The sequence below is a fragment of the Neocloeon triangulifer genome, unplaced genomic scaffold (genome assembly GCF_031216515.1).
Source record: "Neocloeon triangulifer isolate White Clay Creek 2 clone unplaced genomic scaffold, ASM3121651v1 ptg000015l, whole genome shotgun sequence".
Classification (NCBI taxonomy): domain Eukaryota; kingdom Metazoa; phylum Arthropoda; class Insecta; order Ephemeroptera; family Baetidae; genus Neocloeon; species Neocloeon triangulifer.
The window spans coordinates 2,459,917-2,476,632 of NW_026775557.1; the positions used below are offsets into that span (position 1 = coordinate 2,459,917).

The following is a 16,716-nucleotide window of genomic DNA, read 5'->3' on the forward strand; positions in this document are numbered from 1 at the left end:
GGATAGATAGATAGACCAGCTCTCAACAAAAGCCACTGACTAGCCCGTTGTGTAAACAGAGCAAGTCTCATATCTGCACATCGCGCGCAGCAGCTGACGAAGAAGGAAAGTAACGCGATCCGAATCTAATTTGGCCGGCAAAAAATTTTGATGGTAATGCAGGTTTTTTTTGTCTCGGTGCGATTAGGGGATTTTCTCGCCGTGTGAATCGAGAGCAGCTTCTATTTTTTTTTTCGTCTCCTCGCGTTCTCATTTGTATGTATTCACTATTCAGCTTTCTGTATACGTGTTGTGTGCAGCGATATAATAAATGTTTGCGGCGATGAATGGGGAGGCTAAATGCTATAATTGTGTAGTTCACACAACAATGCAGCGCCGGGGTGTTAGGGCGCACCCCTTCGACGAACGCACAATGGCCAAATATTATGGAATAAAATTAAATCTCGCCCGAGCATTTGCAGTGCCAAAAGCAGAGTGACGACGGATTCATTTGTTCACATGTAAATAAATATAATGCTCATTCACACATACATATATTCAAATTTGAAGACTGCAATATGCGTTCGACAATCTTGCGCGTCTGCACTCGAGGTTTGCTTTTTCCCCAAACAATGCGCGACAAGTTGAAATGGGGCGTCTGCATTCGAACCGCAATTTAAATCGACTTGAATTGTCCATTGTAATAATCGAATCTGATACAGCAGAACATTATTTTCAAGAAAAAAAGGAGTGAATAAATATTAATTACAAATTATTCTATACTTTTATAACTCATTATAATATATTCATGAACAAGAAATATTTAAAGTGGAAAAATGAATGAATTCATTTATTGAAGGAGAAATAAAACAATTCTTTTCAATGAGACCAATTCTCTTTAATAATAAAATGCTTGTATTTGTATCAAATTTAAAGACAATTATATATTAACATTTTCCTTCAATACAGTTTACTGAATCATTTTCATCCTACACTCTGTAAAAACGAAATTTTGCAATGCTTAAATTAATTTTATTTCCCTGAAGATTTAAAATTTAATTTTAGTTATTTCAAGCATGCCAAATTAATTAACAATTGAGTGAGATTTTGCTTCTCATGCCAAATTTCAAGAGGCAAATTTGGAAAACGAGTAATAAGAATAACTCTGTATTAGAACTTGGTTGCATATTTTAATTTTCACAAATGAAATGCTTGGAAATAGCAGTTTATATTGATCAAAGTGTCAATAAAAGAGAGCCGGCGAGAAAATTCTTTTTTAATATTAAAGGAAACGAATCCAGGTCACGAGGCGGCAGGTAAAGCAGTCGTTTCTCAATTTCCCGCATTTTCCATTTCCAGATGAGCACGCGCGCGCACTCTGCTGTATATAAATAGAGGGACACACAGCACAATTCTTCTTCTTCTTTTCCATCCATATATTTATGCGAGAGAATAAATATAATACGCACAATGGCGCGGCAACAGCAGCAGAAGCGGTGCTCACTGTAATGAAAAAGGAGGAAGGACTGAATAAATAATGTGTGCGCCGCACACGAATGATGAAAAACTTTTTCTCCAAATACTGCATTTATATTGTGCGCGAATAATACAGCTTCACTGCCATTTTGTTCGATGAAAGGAAGGAAAAACTTTTTATCATTGTTACAAAAGCAACAAAAGTCTCTCTCTCTCTCCTGAAAGTCCTATAGAAAACTGACATTGTTGTGAGGGCCTTGCTTGCTTGCTTCTGGTGCTGCTGGCTGCATAGAAAAAGGTATATACAATAGTGGAGCTAAAGGAGGCGCCATTGTCTGCTCACAATGGCCCCTACTGTGGTAACAAAACTCTTTGAATAAGGAAGTTTTCAGAATAACACACTGCGCCGCTCGCTAGCTCTCTTTCCCCACCTCTTCCCTACCAGCAGTAATAAATTTTATAAAGTTATGGGAAAAAATCGCTTCTGCTTTTCGGACGTAAATCTATAGAAGAGTCAGTCAATATTTTTTATCTCTTTTTTGCGAGGAATAAACTCGGAGTTGATGGATTTGCCGCACTCGTTGCAGACAATATATCAATGATCTTTCTCTCTTTTTGATGCACCCCCTCCCTATTGAGGGGTGATTTAAGTGCACAAAGTGGAGCATTATGCGGAGAAATTTGCTTCCTTTCGTGTCCGGCCGCCGCGTCCACTTGAATGGAGAGTGCAACACGCTTAGTAATTTATTTGCATGAGTGGCACATTTCGGCCACAGCAGATAAGGATCATTGATTCTTGTTTGCTCTCTTCCTCTCTCTTCAGACACGGTTATTTTATTTTGTTATTTATCGTCAAGTGCCGCCCTCATTAGCACACGGAGAGACTCTGTGTCCGATCATACTTCAATTTTATACGATCTGATCGCCTAAAAACGACACAGTGAAAAAAATCGTACAGCGTTTACGATCTGGTGATCGGACAGAGCGTGCAAGCTGGATTGTATAGCGCGTTCGGCGTGCTCGCATAAGCTATACGAGCGAAAGCCTACTATTTTGTCTGATCAGAGATCGGACAAAACAGCGTAGCACTCAATCGGCTGCTCTTTACGATCTTTGATCGGACAAACTAGAGGATCTTTGGTTGTATAAGCTTTACAATTTAGATCTTCTGTTATTATTTTTATTTTTCATTTCATATTTATTTTTATTTTAGGAATTCAAGTGATAAACAAATACAAGTTCAAATAGAGTTTAATATTTTTTATTGAGGAGTACAAAGTACAGAATATAAAATTTATTTGTTATACATCGTCAAAAATCAAATTAACAAATAATGGCACAAAAGTTTGACAAGTTTATTCAGCTTGTCGTCATGCTCAAGAATTTTATCTAACGTATTATTAGTCTCTTTAACAATAAATTTTAAAAAATGCTACTCTGGCTAATTTTTTATGCTATTCAATTCTGGCATAATTCCTTTAAATTTAACAATTCATTTCAAGCTAAGTTTGCGGAATTAAAATTTCAAAGAGAGAAAATGGACTCATCACTCTTAAAAGGTTGATCCTCAGTTTTAGTATCCCGGTGGGGTGAAATTTTGATGTTGTCCATCCCGGCCGGATGCAGTTTGGTTCTTGTGGTTTGCGAATCAGTGAAAATTTCTGCAACATTTGAAATTGACAAATTAAATTGCTATAATGATCATTTTAGGCATTGCTGTACCAAAGCATTAATGAATTAATTTCCTAATAGAAATGCAAACAAGAAGACACCTCACCTTTTTTAAAGTTAGTTTTTTTGAGCATTCTTGTTCCAATTTTGAGCCGCTGCGTAGCACTGCATTCAGGGAGGACTCATAGCTTGGCAGCAGCTAAATTAACTCAAAAGAGATTTTTCTGAAAACACAGATGGAAATCGAATTTTAAATACAAGGCCTTTTAATTCAATGTGTTTTGATTTACCTTCAGTGCGTGGAATTTGAATTCGATCTCAGGGGCAGTTTTCTTTCTAAATTGTTTGAAATTTTATACAAACTTAGGAGCAATACATCCGCACAGGTCCAGGTCTTCTCTCCAACTGACGCCAAGCCAAAGTTTTGGAGGGAAGCTTCGGAAAAACGACCGTTGGCTATTTTTGAAAAGGAATTTCTCAAAAGTTGCTGATAAACAAGCGCGGTTCTCTTGGGCGCGTTCCGATCAGACCAGAAATTTTGTCTGATCGCTGATCGGACACTCCGTTCATTCACGCTGATCGTCTCATGTAGAAGAACTGGGTCGCATATTTTGTCCGATCAGTGATTGTAAGGACTATTCTTTACGATCTAGATCGGACATTTTATACAATCACTTTTAGGTGATCAAAAATCTCACTTTACTTCCGATCAGATCGGATACATTATACGATTGATCGGAAGGATTTGCTCCATACGATCACGCTCGGACATCCAGTCTCTCCGTGCATCATCGTCTCTATGGATTATCATCAGATTGTGCGAAATACGAAATGCCATCTGCGAAACAACTCCTGCAGTTTTCTCCTTATTTCTTTGTGTTGGAATGGATCTTTCATGTGTTTCTGCATCTCCCCGGAGAGATCTGAATATCTGCAATGAGCCATTCTTTTGTTCTCCGCCGCACAATGCAGTCTCCAATGAAAAGTTTTTGTATTGTATATAAATTCCATGAGGCTTTTGTTGGTAGGAAATAACCAACAAAACCAATTCCAATCACATGGTTAGTTCGCCTGCCAAAGATTCTGCAGCAACCCGCTCGACTGAGATGCTCTGCCGGTTGCATACCAACAAAATTCCAGACTGGTTTCGTGGCTCCGTGAATCTGTTAGAAGGTTAATATTTAAAAAAATTACTTTAGGCAGAGAGACCTTTTCTGTGAAACAACCCTCTTTATTCATGTCAAATTATAGTTGCCTTGCAGGTTTCAAAATTAAATTAAATTAATAGTTTTCAGTTTTAAGTGAAATTAAATTTACGGAACTAATTCTATGAACAAATTATATATATTTTAGCAAATTTAATAAATGTAATAAAATAATGATAAGATAAACAATAAAATATACAAACACGAGTGAGCACGATAAATGTGACAATATTAATAAATTTGTTTTTCAATAGATTTGGAATTTATCATCTTAACCAAATAGTATCAATTGGGAAAAAAATTATGTACGTATCGGTTATTGAAAATTTTCGCACTTCATTGTCAGATTTGCAATATATTATCAATGACCCTAAACAGATGTTATCCAGTTTGAAAATAAGTTCATAGGTTTTAAAAAACAGAACACTTTTTTGCCGTCTTTTATAGCAGCAGTAAATTGTAGTGAAACCGGAATTTTAAGCGTAATATTTTTAGCATAGTAGATTGAAAATTAAAATAATAATAGTTTTAAGCATTTTAAATATTATTAAATCTTTTAATCAATCATATATTTATATAAACACAAGTCCTAAGTGAACAACTACATACAAAATACAACAATTTATCTTATAATTTGATCCCTTTAAATGTTTTTATTTAATTGTAATATTTTAAAACTTTGATCTTTACATATGAAATGAACCATAATTATTTATTGAAAGAAAATAATTTTTAAACAATAAAAGTATACATTTTATAAATTTGTATTATGAAATATAATAGTAAAATAACTGACAATAAATTAGAAAAATCTATCCAATTGCCAGCACATGATCATTCACTTCAATATCTTATTGCAAACTGCCAAACAATAAAAGTTAAAATTAATAATTGAATAAATTTTTTATTTGATTCAACTCATTAAAAATAATTTTAATGAATATTTTGGTACCAGTCTGAACCAAATAATAATCGGTGTTATTTTTCATATTTGCAATTATTAATCAATTAATCTACAAAAATTATGGAAGCTTTTTCTGCAAAACTCATTATATTTATTATGTATTTATCGTAATTTGCATTTCTTGATTATTATCCACCAGTCTTGTTTCTGGTCATATAATTTGAAAAAATGTGCGTGTGTCTGGAACTGACAATGCTGCGTGTCGATCGAATGGCAAAAGTAAATGTATTCACAACAAGCACCCTAGCAGCATTTACTTGGCATTTCGGCAAAGACCGACCGACTAACACAATGCAATCAGATTATTTGACCGTATTGTGCGCTCGGCGGCTCTCCATTATGCACACAATGTGTATAACTGATGGGAAGAGCTACACAGCGACTTGCGCCGCGCCTGCACGTTTATTGTAAACCGATCAATACTCGCTCTCACAGTGTAATACAAGCGAGCGAGAGTCGCCCCTCGCTGCTGAAATTTCAATTAATGAACCCAACATTCTCTACCAGCAGCCGATCCGCGCCGTTCGCATTGGCGGGTAAATCGATGGTGATGAGATGAGTGAATGTATTTTTCCCGGCACAATGCGCACACAATAAGTTTTATCTCCCCGCTGCAGCAGCCAGCAAGGTGCTCTCCGGAGAATGATAAAAGAATTGCGAGATTGAAAAAAGCACAAAAAGCAGGGATTCCGCCACTGCGCCGCAATGCCTTGCCGTGTGCACCGTTCTACCCGAAAACGGGGTATTGGAAAAAGCAACGGAAATTGGACAATTCATATTGTGCGGTTCAAATGCAGACATATTTTTGTATTGAAACACTAAATTTTTAAATAACAATTTTACATCCTGATGCTTTATTTACAAACAGAAAAAATTTCTTTAGGCTTATTTTGCTCTATTACTTTCAAAAAATTCTTGCTGTAAAAGGGTGTTTTGTTCCATTTTTTCACACAATTTATTTTCAAAATTTAATGTAAATAACGTGGATAAATAACCAATAATTGCGTAATAAACATATTTAAGTAAATAGAAATTTCTGATACATAGATATGTAAAAAAAAAGAAAAGAAATTGGCGGCATTTGAAGTCAAATTTATGTAAATTCATTCAATTAAAAAAATTGGGAATGTTCTACTTTCATAAAATTCAAAATCTTCAAACTTTCAACATCCCTTCTTGACCTCTTCCTGACCCTTTGATTTTGTATTATTGTTGTTTATTTTTCCAAATTGTTACATCACATATCAAATTACTTACATTCAATTGTTGGACAATTTTTTTTTAATAAAAGGAATTGAACGACAAAACGGCACCACCACTAACAAGAATTTCGTTAAAACTTCAGAAATAAAAAAGAACCCATCCGCCGCAGTGAGCCTTGGTATCTGAAAAAATTTGACAAAAGATATGCGTTTAATTTTTTATTCACAATTTAACTATCTCCAAATATATAATTAATATTTAATATAATTATATGTATATTAATTGACATCTGTTTTAGTTTGCGCAATTCCTTATAGAATTTGTGCAAAGTGAATTAATTGGATTTTTTTAAGTTGTAAAAGTTTATTATTTATAAAACATGTCTTTAACAAACTTTGCGTACCCCAAAGCACGGTATAAGCTTGTAAGCAGCCAGCGTGGCTCTTTCGTTGAAAAGAGATCCGATCCTCTGGTCGGACACAATAATGTGCTTGCTGGTTTTGAATCGCACCCACCTCTATACATGTATGCACATTTTTCTGCTGCATCATCGTGAGACAGGAATGAATAATAATTTATTTGGCGGTGCTGATTATCGGCGTCACATATCGACAGACCGAGCCAGTCATTATTCTAATCAGACAGTTGTTTTGTTGAGCACCGAACAAATAACACGCGCAGTTATTGGATTGCCCTGCCAGTCTGAAAGGAAAAGAGTAAAAAAGCAGCACGCAGAGAGGGCGGGAAAGCGGCGCTCTTCTATATACACACCAGCGAGTCTCATTTTTTAATTACTTTTCAACAACTTTTGCACACAAACAGTGAGAGAGAGAGAAAGAGAGACCGGCGGAGGCAGCATTCTCTCTCTCATTATTCCTTTTCAGCGCCAACGTTCTCTCTTCTCTCGTCAATTCTGTTTCGTCGATTTTGCTCTGCTTTTCTTCTCTTTCTTTTGTTGCCGCACCCTAGCTCTTTTCTCCTCCTCTCTTTCCGCGCACTCTCTCTCAATCCTCTCTCAGTGTTGTATTGATATTGTTAGCAGCTCTTTCGGAGTGAGCTTTTAATAATTAGAGCAAGCTTGTTATTTTGATTGTGCGCGCGCGAGCTTTGATAAAATAATTGATGATTATCCAACCGCATTGTCGCAGCAGCCGAAACGCGCGCGCCTCTCTATATAGCTGCGTGCGTGTATATTTTAATTGAAAACCTCTCTTGGCGTCTCCCGTCGCGAGTTCGCGACGAGGGAATGACGCACGACACGAGTTTCCTGCTTTTTATCCTTCTCCGTGCATGCGAAATGAGCCAAACGAGCATTTTGCGAAACAAGCCAGCCGAGCACTAATGGAGTGTTTTGCCACTTGGCCACCCTAATTCGCTAATCTGCTGACTGCTCATATTATAAATGACTTCTGAGAAATGAGACAAAAGTGCGACACAAAACTTTTCACTGCTTTCAATCAGTCTCTTTCAAAATATACAAATACAAAATAAGAAAGTCGGACGAGCAAAAGGAAATCGCTGATCAAAAATATAAAATTTATTTAATTTGATACAACTTAATGTAAAAGCACTTTTTTCTTATTCATATTTAAACTTTAAAATAAAAAAATATTGAAGTTGAAAACTTCATCAAATTTAGATTAGACTCTTTCCTTTATCAATATGGAACATTTAAAATTTTTATATAAATAGAAATTGCAATGATATCAATTAATATATCAGAGAACTGTCTAAAAACAAATTTTTTCATTAAATTGGGTAATCCTAAAACTATTTATTTATCTATTTTGATCTTTATTCTCCATTCAATAAATATTTAAATTGATTTTTTTTTAATAATATTTAAGATTACAATTTTTTATTCAAATCATATTTCTAAATAAAAGCCATTAAGACATATCAATTATATAAATTACATTACACCTAATTACATTCAATATCAATTAAGTCTGTAAAAGCTCTTTTAAATTTTATACAGACAAATCAAATTTCAATCATATTAAAAGTTTCATTCAACATTTTACATGATTTTACATCTTGGATGTTTTGGAGATTCAAGGAAACTTCCATTTAAATAATCAGCAGTTTTCAAAAATTATAACTTAATATAAAACAACATCACACTTTCGGAGAGAAAAAAACTGCAGATCGAGTTTGTATTTTTTATGGCCCGTTATGGTCTACCACAATACATATGCCAATCAACCCTGAGCTTTTTTTTTCGGGGCTTTTGGTAATTCCAGAAGCAAATCCAATAAACCCATTTATATACTTGCTACAATAAGAACTGCCAACTCAGCCAGCAGATCGTCCGTCCACCCGCACATCCCCCGGCCGACTTAAAAGTAACAAACAACCGCGTCGATCTCTGTTGAGCAGACGCAGGCGGAGGTGTTTTTTGGGAGTTTTGCGCCGCATTACGTCGAATTAGCCACGCGAGTGATGTAATTAAGTCGCTTACGAACACACGCACGTGATTTTTTAATTTCCTGCTCAATGGTTTTGCCGCCGCTGCTGGTGTTTGTTAGTTATTCAGCAAAAATGAAATTCCCGCGAGAGAGAAAGAGCCGAGAAAACCGGCAGGGATGGGGGGAGAATGAATAGCTGACGAGGGTGCATTCATGTGCATGCACAGAGAGCTTGTTTTTCAAAAATAGAAAGAAAAGAATGGAAAAAGCCATTAAGAGAAATGACAAGCTAAAACGCAGACAATGGCCGAAGGGAGAGATGTGTTCCAACAATGCGAAACAAAAGGACCTTTTTTCATAAGCATTGTGACGTCACTTTAGAGGGACACACGCAGAAAAAAGCCCAGGCCTCTCTGCGTGTAAATAAAAAAGCATTGCGCGCACCAGCAGCGCACCATTCAAATTTGGAAACAATCGCCAAAATGCTTTTTTGTTTCCATTTTGGCGGCGAGAATAAAAGTGCGAAAATTCGGCTTGTTCGTTCTTTTGCCGCGCGCACATGACAAAATAATACAATAATAACAAAAAACTGTAATCGAACACAAAAGCCGGACGAGTCCATCAAATTATTAAACACCAAAGAATAGAAATTAAAGAGAATAGCTTGTGTGGCATTATTTCTTTATTTTCTCTGTTTTTTGTATTATTGTATGGGGAAGTTTGTGGAAAAAAAATTCCATTTTAAGCACTTAAATATAAATTCAGCAGAATATCGCAGTTATTCAACTTTGTATTCCGCAAAACAAATTACTTAAAAAGTTTTATCAATTTGGATTAGAGCGAAATAAAATTACTGTCCGTGTTTTAGAAAAAATTAGATGTTTTCTAATTCAGCAATTCGTTATCCTTGTAATAAATAAAAATGTCATGCGGTCAAAATTGAAATTTAACGCTGAACGATATTTTGAGCTATAAGGTCAACCTTGTGATGCGCGTTTTAGAAAGTTTCATGTTCTGCAAGATTGTTGCACGGATCAACAAAGATGTCTCTTGCTTGGCTGCAGGTTATTGAATTCCAGCACAAAATAAAACCTTTCCACCGATTCCATGCTAAAATGTATTCAAACAAGATAAAATGCTATGTATTAATTCCTGTCACCAAATTTAGTGTGATGCTCACATTAAAAAATAATTTAATGTGTTTAATTAAATTATGCCAATGTCATATATTGACATAATTTAAATTAATTTATAATATAACAAAGTTATGATTTTTTGCTACTAGTTAATAGGACCGCTTTTTTTTATCAAGTCTCGTGTCTCGTATTGCAGCTGATGAACTATAATTTGAATAGTTTGAAATTTATATAATATTTTTCATTAATTGATTGATTTATTGTTGATAAAACGCCAAAGGCGTGCAAAGACCTTAAAAATAAGAACAGAAAATACAAAGGAATTTAAAAAGAAATTTTTCATCAATAAAAGAACATTTTAAAGTAATTTCAAAACAAGGTTATGTATATTAAAGATTATCTAATTATTATGTTTAAATTTTTTAATTCCTTGGTGGGTTTTTTTATTCGTATAGAAAAACCAAAACTTTCATAATATGGCTCTATATCACTCTTCATGATCCAAAAAAATATAAATAACTTAATTAAAACCATGCATTGAGGAAAATTCATAATTTAAATTCAAGCATCGTGACTTAATTACAAATCGTTAAATTTTTGCATAAAATATTTAAGAATAATTTCAATATTTGGAATTGATAAGAATAGCAAGACGTTATTGCTCAAGTAACTCTTTTTGCGGAGCAAGAGCGGAATATCATTTCTTTTCAGCCCCCCAACGTGAGAAATTGCGCGCCGATTGACTGCAGCGAGTGTAAAGAATATAAAGATTAATCTGGCGCATATTGGCCGCAGCAAATATACATCTCTGCACAAACACTTGGGGGAGCGAGCGAGAAAATATTCGCTCCAGGTCAAGGGTGTGACAGCAGCAGCAGCAGCACATTATATTGTAGTGCCAAAGGGGGCTCATTTCAATCAGAAAGAAGAAAGATGCGTTTTATGCTTCCTTTGTTGGTTCCTCTTCCTGCCCCAACGCATTCTGTCCCTCTCTCAGTATGTGTTTGATTGCCCAGCAGCATTAAGAAAAGCAGGAAATGGAGAGAAGAGCTGGACATTAGCATGGGGCATTCCATTCAAGCGCTCCCCAGGAGGCGATCTCGCGCGTTTCAGCCTCTCTTTTCAATCCTTTATTTGTTTAATGTGCCAGCCTGAAGCAGCAGTTCAGGCGTGAAAATTGAGCGATTTATACACTTCCTTCCAGGCATTTCGAATAGCAGAGTGACCAATTGGGTGTAAAAGAGGATTAAAGGAACATTGAAAAGCAATAAATATTACATTCTGTCAAGTGAAAAAGTATAAAGAATTTTAATTGAAAAAAGCTTTTGCTTCACACCAACTGGGTTTTATACCCATCAACATTTTTTTGAACGTCCGGCCTGCATCAAATTGTAAATAATTTTCTTGCAATATAAAAGTTTAGTCAAAATTTAATTGGATAAAATAAAGCTTTTGAATTTTTAATTCATTAGAGAAATTTCTCTTTTCCAAAATTAAATAAAAGAATGAAGAACTCGCCGAAAAAAGATGGGAGCAAAAATATTTTGATCGCTAAAATGTGTAAAGGTCAATTTATTTTAAGTGTTGTTTAATTGATGCTCGGTTTTTCCTCAAACTGGGTAATTAAGACTTATTTAATTTTTTCTACTTGCTTTTCAGTCACAAACCGCAGCCATAATTTGTTGGCTTAAAATTAATGCACAAAATTTACAAGAAAGAAAAAATATAGTCTAACTTGTAGATTAAAAAATAAAAACATTGAATTTTTCGGAATCTATTATTATTGAAGAGTTGAGTTTTTTAATGTATATAAAATGTCAAGTTTAGGGTTTGACTTAAGATTTAAATTTTTGGCAAAGAGAAGAAAATTAGCTTTATTGCTATAGCTCAGATGTAGCTTTTCTGATGCATGATAAATTTAAATTAAAAAATTGAAGGAAGTAAGACTTTTCGCAAAACAACATTTTCACATGAAAAAAAATGAATTCCATTCAATGGAATTTTGTTGGAATTTGGTGAAACCGCAGAGCAGCGTAGTTTCAATTTTAAATTCAAGTAGAATAATTCCAGCCTTGGTATTAATTTCTACATATATTCCAAATAAAATGTAAATTTTCAAGAAAATCAGAGGAACTTAAAAATCACCATCGAGATTCTGAAATATTTAATTAAATTGTGCCTGCACTTGCTCTCTACTCCACAAAAAATTCAAAATTCCATTACAAATAACACTGATAAAAATTGATCTCTTCCGCAGATATTCAACGGAATTGACGATGAATTAATTTCTAATATTTTTTCTTTGAGGCTCTTTGTATGTAAATTTCTTTCGTATACAGTTAATCAGCAAATGAGCAAAAAAAGTAGCAACGCCATTTGAACAAAGTGATTTTGCAATGATAAAATTGCACGCTGCGAGATAGAATACAGAAGTAAGCATTCTCTTGGCAAAGTGCGATTGTGTGCGCGAGAGAGGCACACAAAAGCGCACAAACACGCCGATGACAAAGGAGTGCACCTTGGCAGCTCGGGGGGCGTGGCCTCGGCTCGATTGGTGGCCGCGCGGCCACGCCCCCTCGCCCCGCTCGGTGCGAGCGAGAACCCCAATATTGTGGAAGGTCTCATTCCTGGTTAGATTGTGTTCAGGTGCGGAACTTCGTCACTGCTGCGACCCCCGAACTTCGACCTGTGCATGCGAGAGACGCTCTTGCCCTCTTCTTCCACCAGCCCGACACTCAACCACTGACTGAGAGGTGAATGAACTTTCATTGTTTTAATTTTTTTCTCATATTGACACAAGTTAAATCCAATTGGAGCTTAAGTTTCGGTTGGCAACTTAAATATGGAACTGAAATCTGAATTTTTGCTGTTCATTTTATCAAATTTAGCATGGCAAGCTCTTTATTAAGTTATCTGCTAAATTTTTGATCCTTATAAAAATGGATAAGTCCAAATTGTCGAGTTTTAGAAACAGTCGAGAATATTCTTTCGATTTGATTTAAATTTAAGGGAAAAGTTTATGCGTTATTTTCTTCTCTAGGGCTCAAGGAGATTTTGTATTTAAACATAAACAAAAGTTAAGTGGGCAAAAATAATTACAAACTAATTGATTATAGGGATTTTAGCTTAATTTAAATCTGAAGCAAAAAACCTAATTTTTAATTTCACGAGCTTTCACTAGTTGGAGTAGTTTTATAACTTATTTATTTTCTTGAATTTTATTTTATTTTATCAATTGATAACCTGGTCTTCTCTTTTTTTCTTTAATTTCATAATATTGTTTATCGACTGTGATGAATAAAAATAAAAACAAAATACTGATCAGTTTCCACCCTTTAGTTTCTGAAACTTAAACAATTTCATTTATGTCATTTGAATTTTAAAATTTCTTTTGAAACATGCATGAGATGGGAAATTGAGATTATTGGGAAAAATGAATCTAATTTGAATCTTTGCTCCGGCTATAGGATTGAGTTTTGTCTAGTTATTTCCAGAATATTTGTTAACGTGAACCAATTGATTGAATATTCATGCTTTCCATATGTTTATTTTTTTTATTAAATTCCCTTTATTATAACAATATTTATTTTAACATTATTTCACTATTTTGTTCTTTATTGCAGTTATAAAATCTACTTTTTTTTTAATTTAATAGCAGCCAAAAACCAAGTGATGCTTTTGTTAATTTTTCTTTTGATTTTTTCTTTTTATTATTTATTTTTCGGTCAATTGGGAAGATTGTTGGACTCTCACCGCTATTTGTCCTTTGCATGGCGAGTTCGAAATTAAATCAAAGCGAAAAACGTCCAGAACAATTTACTTTGAAGTGGAACGCACTTGAGGTCAGCACTCGCCGCTAAACTCCTCTTCTTCCACACTCGGCTCGCGTATAATCATCTCGAGAGTGTGATGATTTAAAATGCGCCAACACACACAAAGCACTCAGCGAAATTAATGAAAGCGGGGGACGATTTTATTAAACACACAAAACGCTCTTGTGCGATTTTTAATCATCAACGCGCCGGGAATAATGAAATGAATGCCGCGATTGCTTGCATGTGGGAGGGGGATGATAATTGATGATAATAGGAGAAGAGCATATGTACCATGTAGAGCCTCCCCCTACTTTGATATCATCGCGTTTTTATTATCCTCATCTGTAACAATGATGCTGAGAGCTAATGTTTGGCTCTTTTTCTTTCCCCCGCGCGCTTGTGTGCGAGCGGCAAAATATTGTCTCGTAAATAGCGGCATGATAAATTGAGCGTGCAGCCATGGGCAAAAGCTTCAAGCTGCCAGATTAAATAATGTGCTCGTTGGGCCCCTTGCTTGCTTGCTGTATGAATAATTTGTTCGCTGCCATTATTAATAATCGAATGCAACATACAAAATAAATTAGCGTCAACAAGAGAGACGGAAGAGCAGCGTGAATCCCTTTTATTTCTTCGGCACTCCGAAGCAGCGGTCCGTGTTTGATTATTCAAATTGCGTGCGGCCGCACGATTCAATTTTATTGTTTGTTGTTACTCTCAAAGAGACGCGACCCTTTGCTTATTGACGCGCAAAATCGTTCAACATCCGAGCCGCGGTGTTAAATGAGACGTTTTAATTGGATTTGCAGATGGTTTTAGTTGGACTGGTTTTGAGATGGTCTCAAAATTAAACAATTAAACATAAATCACGAATTTATTGCTTATAAAAATTTCTTTATATAATTTTAAATAATGTTTCATGGGGGGGAAAGATGCATAATTTTTTTCTTCAACATAATTCTTTCTTCATCCGGCATATTTCTTCTGATGTTCAAAAAATAACAAAAAATTTATTTTGTCACTCTTAACTTTTTGCAAACATTGAGGGCAGGCTAAATTATTCTGCTAATCAAATTGCATTGTGGGTAAAATTCGGTTAGGCTTTTGGTTCACCCTCATTAATAAAGGATAGGATAATATTTTAAATGATTAAAATGTAAAATTTACAACTTCAATAACATATTTAACCAAATAAAAGTACTTGAATAATTCATTTTTTATCAAATTAAAATTAAAAGATTTAAATTTGTATTTGTCATAATCGGTTAATTTCCTTCTTTCAAAAGCAGATATTTTTTTTTGTAATAACCAGGGAATATATTTTAAGTATTTTTTATTACCTTCAATACAATACAAGATAATTTTTTAATATAATTTTTTTTTCTTAATAAAATTAATTCACCTATTTTGAAAAAAAAAACTAAATATTTTTTCGTTTTTGTTTCAGCTATGACTGCCATCTCGAATTACGGCATGTTGTCCGCCAATTCGCTTCTGGCGCACCACTTCAGCAACGCTCCCTCCATGGAGGCGGCCACGGCGCCCCCGTCGGGCGTCCTCGGAGCGCCCATGTCGGCGGTCAGCAACCACATCAAGCGGCCGATGAACGCCTTCATGGTCTGGTCGCGCATCCAGCGCCGCAAAATCGCGCTGGACAACCCCAAAATGCACAACTCGGAGATCAGCAAGCGGCTGGGCGCCGAGTGGAAACTTCTTCGAGAAAACGAAAAGCGGCCGTTCATCGACGAGGCCAAACGGCTGCGCGCCCTGCACATGAAGGAGTACCCTGACTACAAGTACCGCCCCCGCCGGAAGCCCAAGGCCCCCGGCTCGACCCACAAGGCCCCCAAGAACGCGTGCCATTCCCCTCAGGGCGCCCCCGCCGCCCCCAACATGCCGCCCTACGCCTCCTTCCCACTCCCCTACTTCGCCGCCTCCCCTCAGTTCGAGTCGCTCTACCACTCCAAGGGTCTCCCCTACCACACCAACCCTTACCTGGCCTCCCCTGCCAGCTACGAAAAGGGACCTTCGCCGACCCACGGCATGCCCGCTGGTGACACGGCCGCCAAGATGGCCGCCTCCTCGGCCGCGGCCGCCTCCTTGGTCAGCTCCTTCTACTCGTCCATGTACCCTGGCATGACCCCGTCAGGGTTGTCCTTCGGGGACAAGGCGCCCCAGCAGGGACTGACGGCGTTCCACTCGCCCAAGAGTTTGGGCGACGACCGAGAACCGTCTCCGGCTGCCTACCCTAGCAGCGAGGACGTCCTCAGAAGGTCTGTGCCCGTGATGTACTGAGCGAATCCTTTGGCCATGTTCTTTGTTAATTCAATTCTTACTTAGGACGTTGATTATAAGCCGACTTGTGCGAAAATGTGCGCGCGTGTTTTTATTTTTGCTCGCATTTTTGCTTTGATTTAAACCAAGTTCCTTTTTTAAGTTGTACAAATTATTGAAAAATAAAAATGAAAACGTTGTATTGATTTAATTTTATATTCTATTACTTAATTTAGTGCTATTATTTTAGATCGACAAATTAATAAAGCAAAGGAATCAACTCCAAAGTTCGTTGTAAAAAGTTGATCTATACTGAATTGATATATGCATTGCACACACAACAAAAATGTCTGTTTTGATATTGAATGTCCTGTAAATCTCTCCGATTATAATAATTATGATGACAATAAAAGTGTTATCGAAACAAATAATTCTTCACCAATTTAATTGCAAACATACTTGTACCCTTTTTGATACAAAATAACAGCCTTTTTAACTTTCTTTGAATACAGCACCATATTTTTGAGGTCTTAGTCCTTTTGATGAATGAATAAAGTTTCATGTAAATTGAATTTGAATAACTGGCTG

At 36.0% G+C, this 16,716-nt stretch overlaps 1 protein-coding gene across 1 annotated transcript; it reads left to right on the plus strand.

The window, feature by feature from the left end:
- The first annotated feature begins 12,655 nt into the window (after nucleotides 1–12,655).
- Nucleotides 12,656–16,501, plus strand: LOC132202354 (transcription factor sox-3-like). The gene is made up of 2 exons (XM_059629210.1): nucleotides 12,656–12,795; nucleotides 15,302–16,501. Exon 2 carries the CDS (start codon nucleotides 15,304–15,306, stop codon nucleotides 16,147–16,149), a length of 846 nt encoding a protein of 281 aa, XP_059485193.1. The 5' UTR covers nucleotides 12,656–12,795; nucleotides 15,302–15,303; the 3' UTR covers nucleotides 16,150–16,501.
- Nucleotides 16,502–16,716: the final 215 nt, after the last annotated feature.

Coding starts and splice junctions, on each gene's coding strand:
- LOC132202354 (XM_059629210.1), top strand. CDS start 15,304: ATGACTGCCATCTCGAATTACGGCATGTTGTCCGCCAATTCGCTTCTG.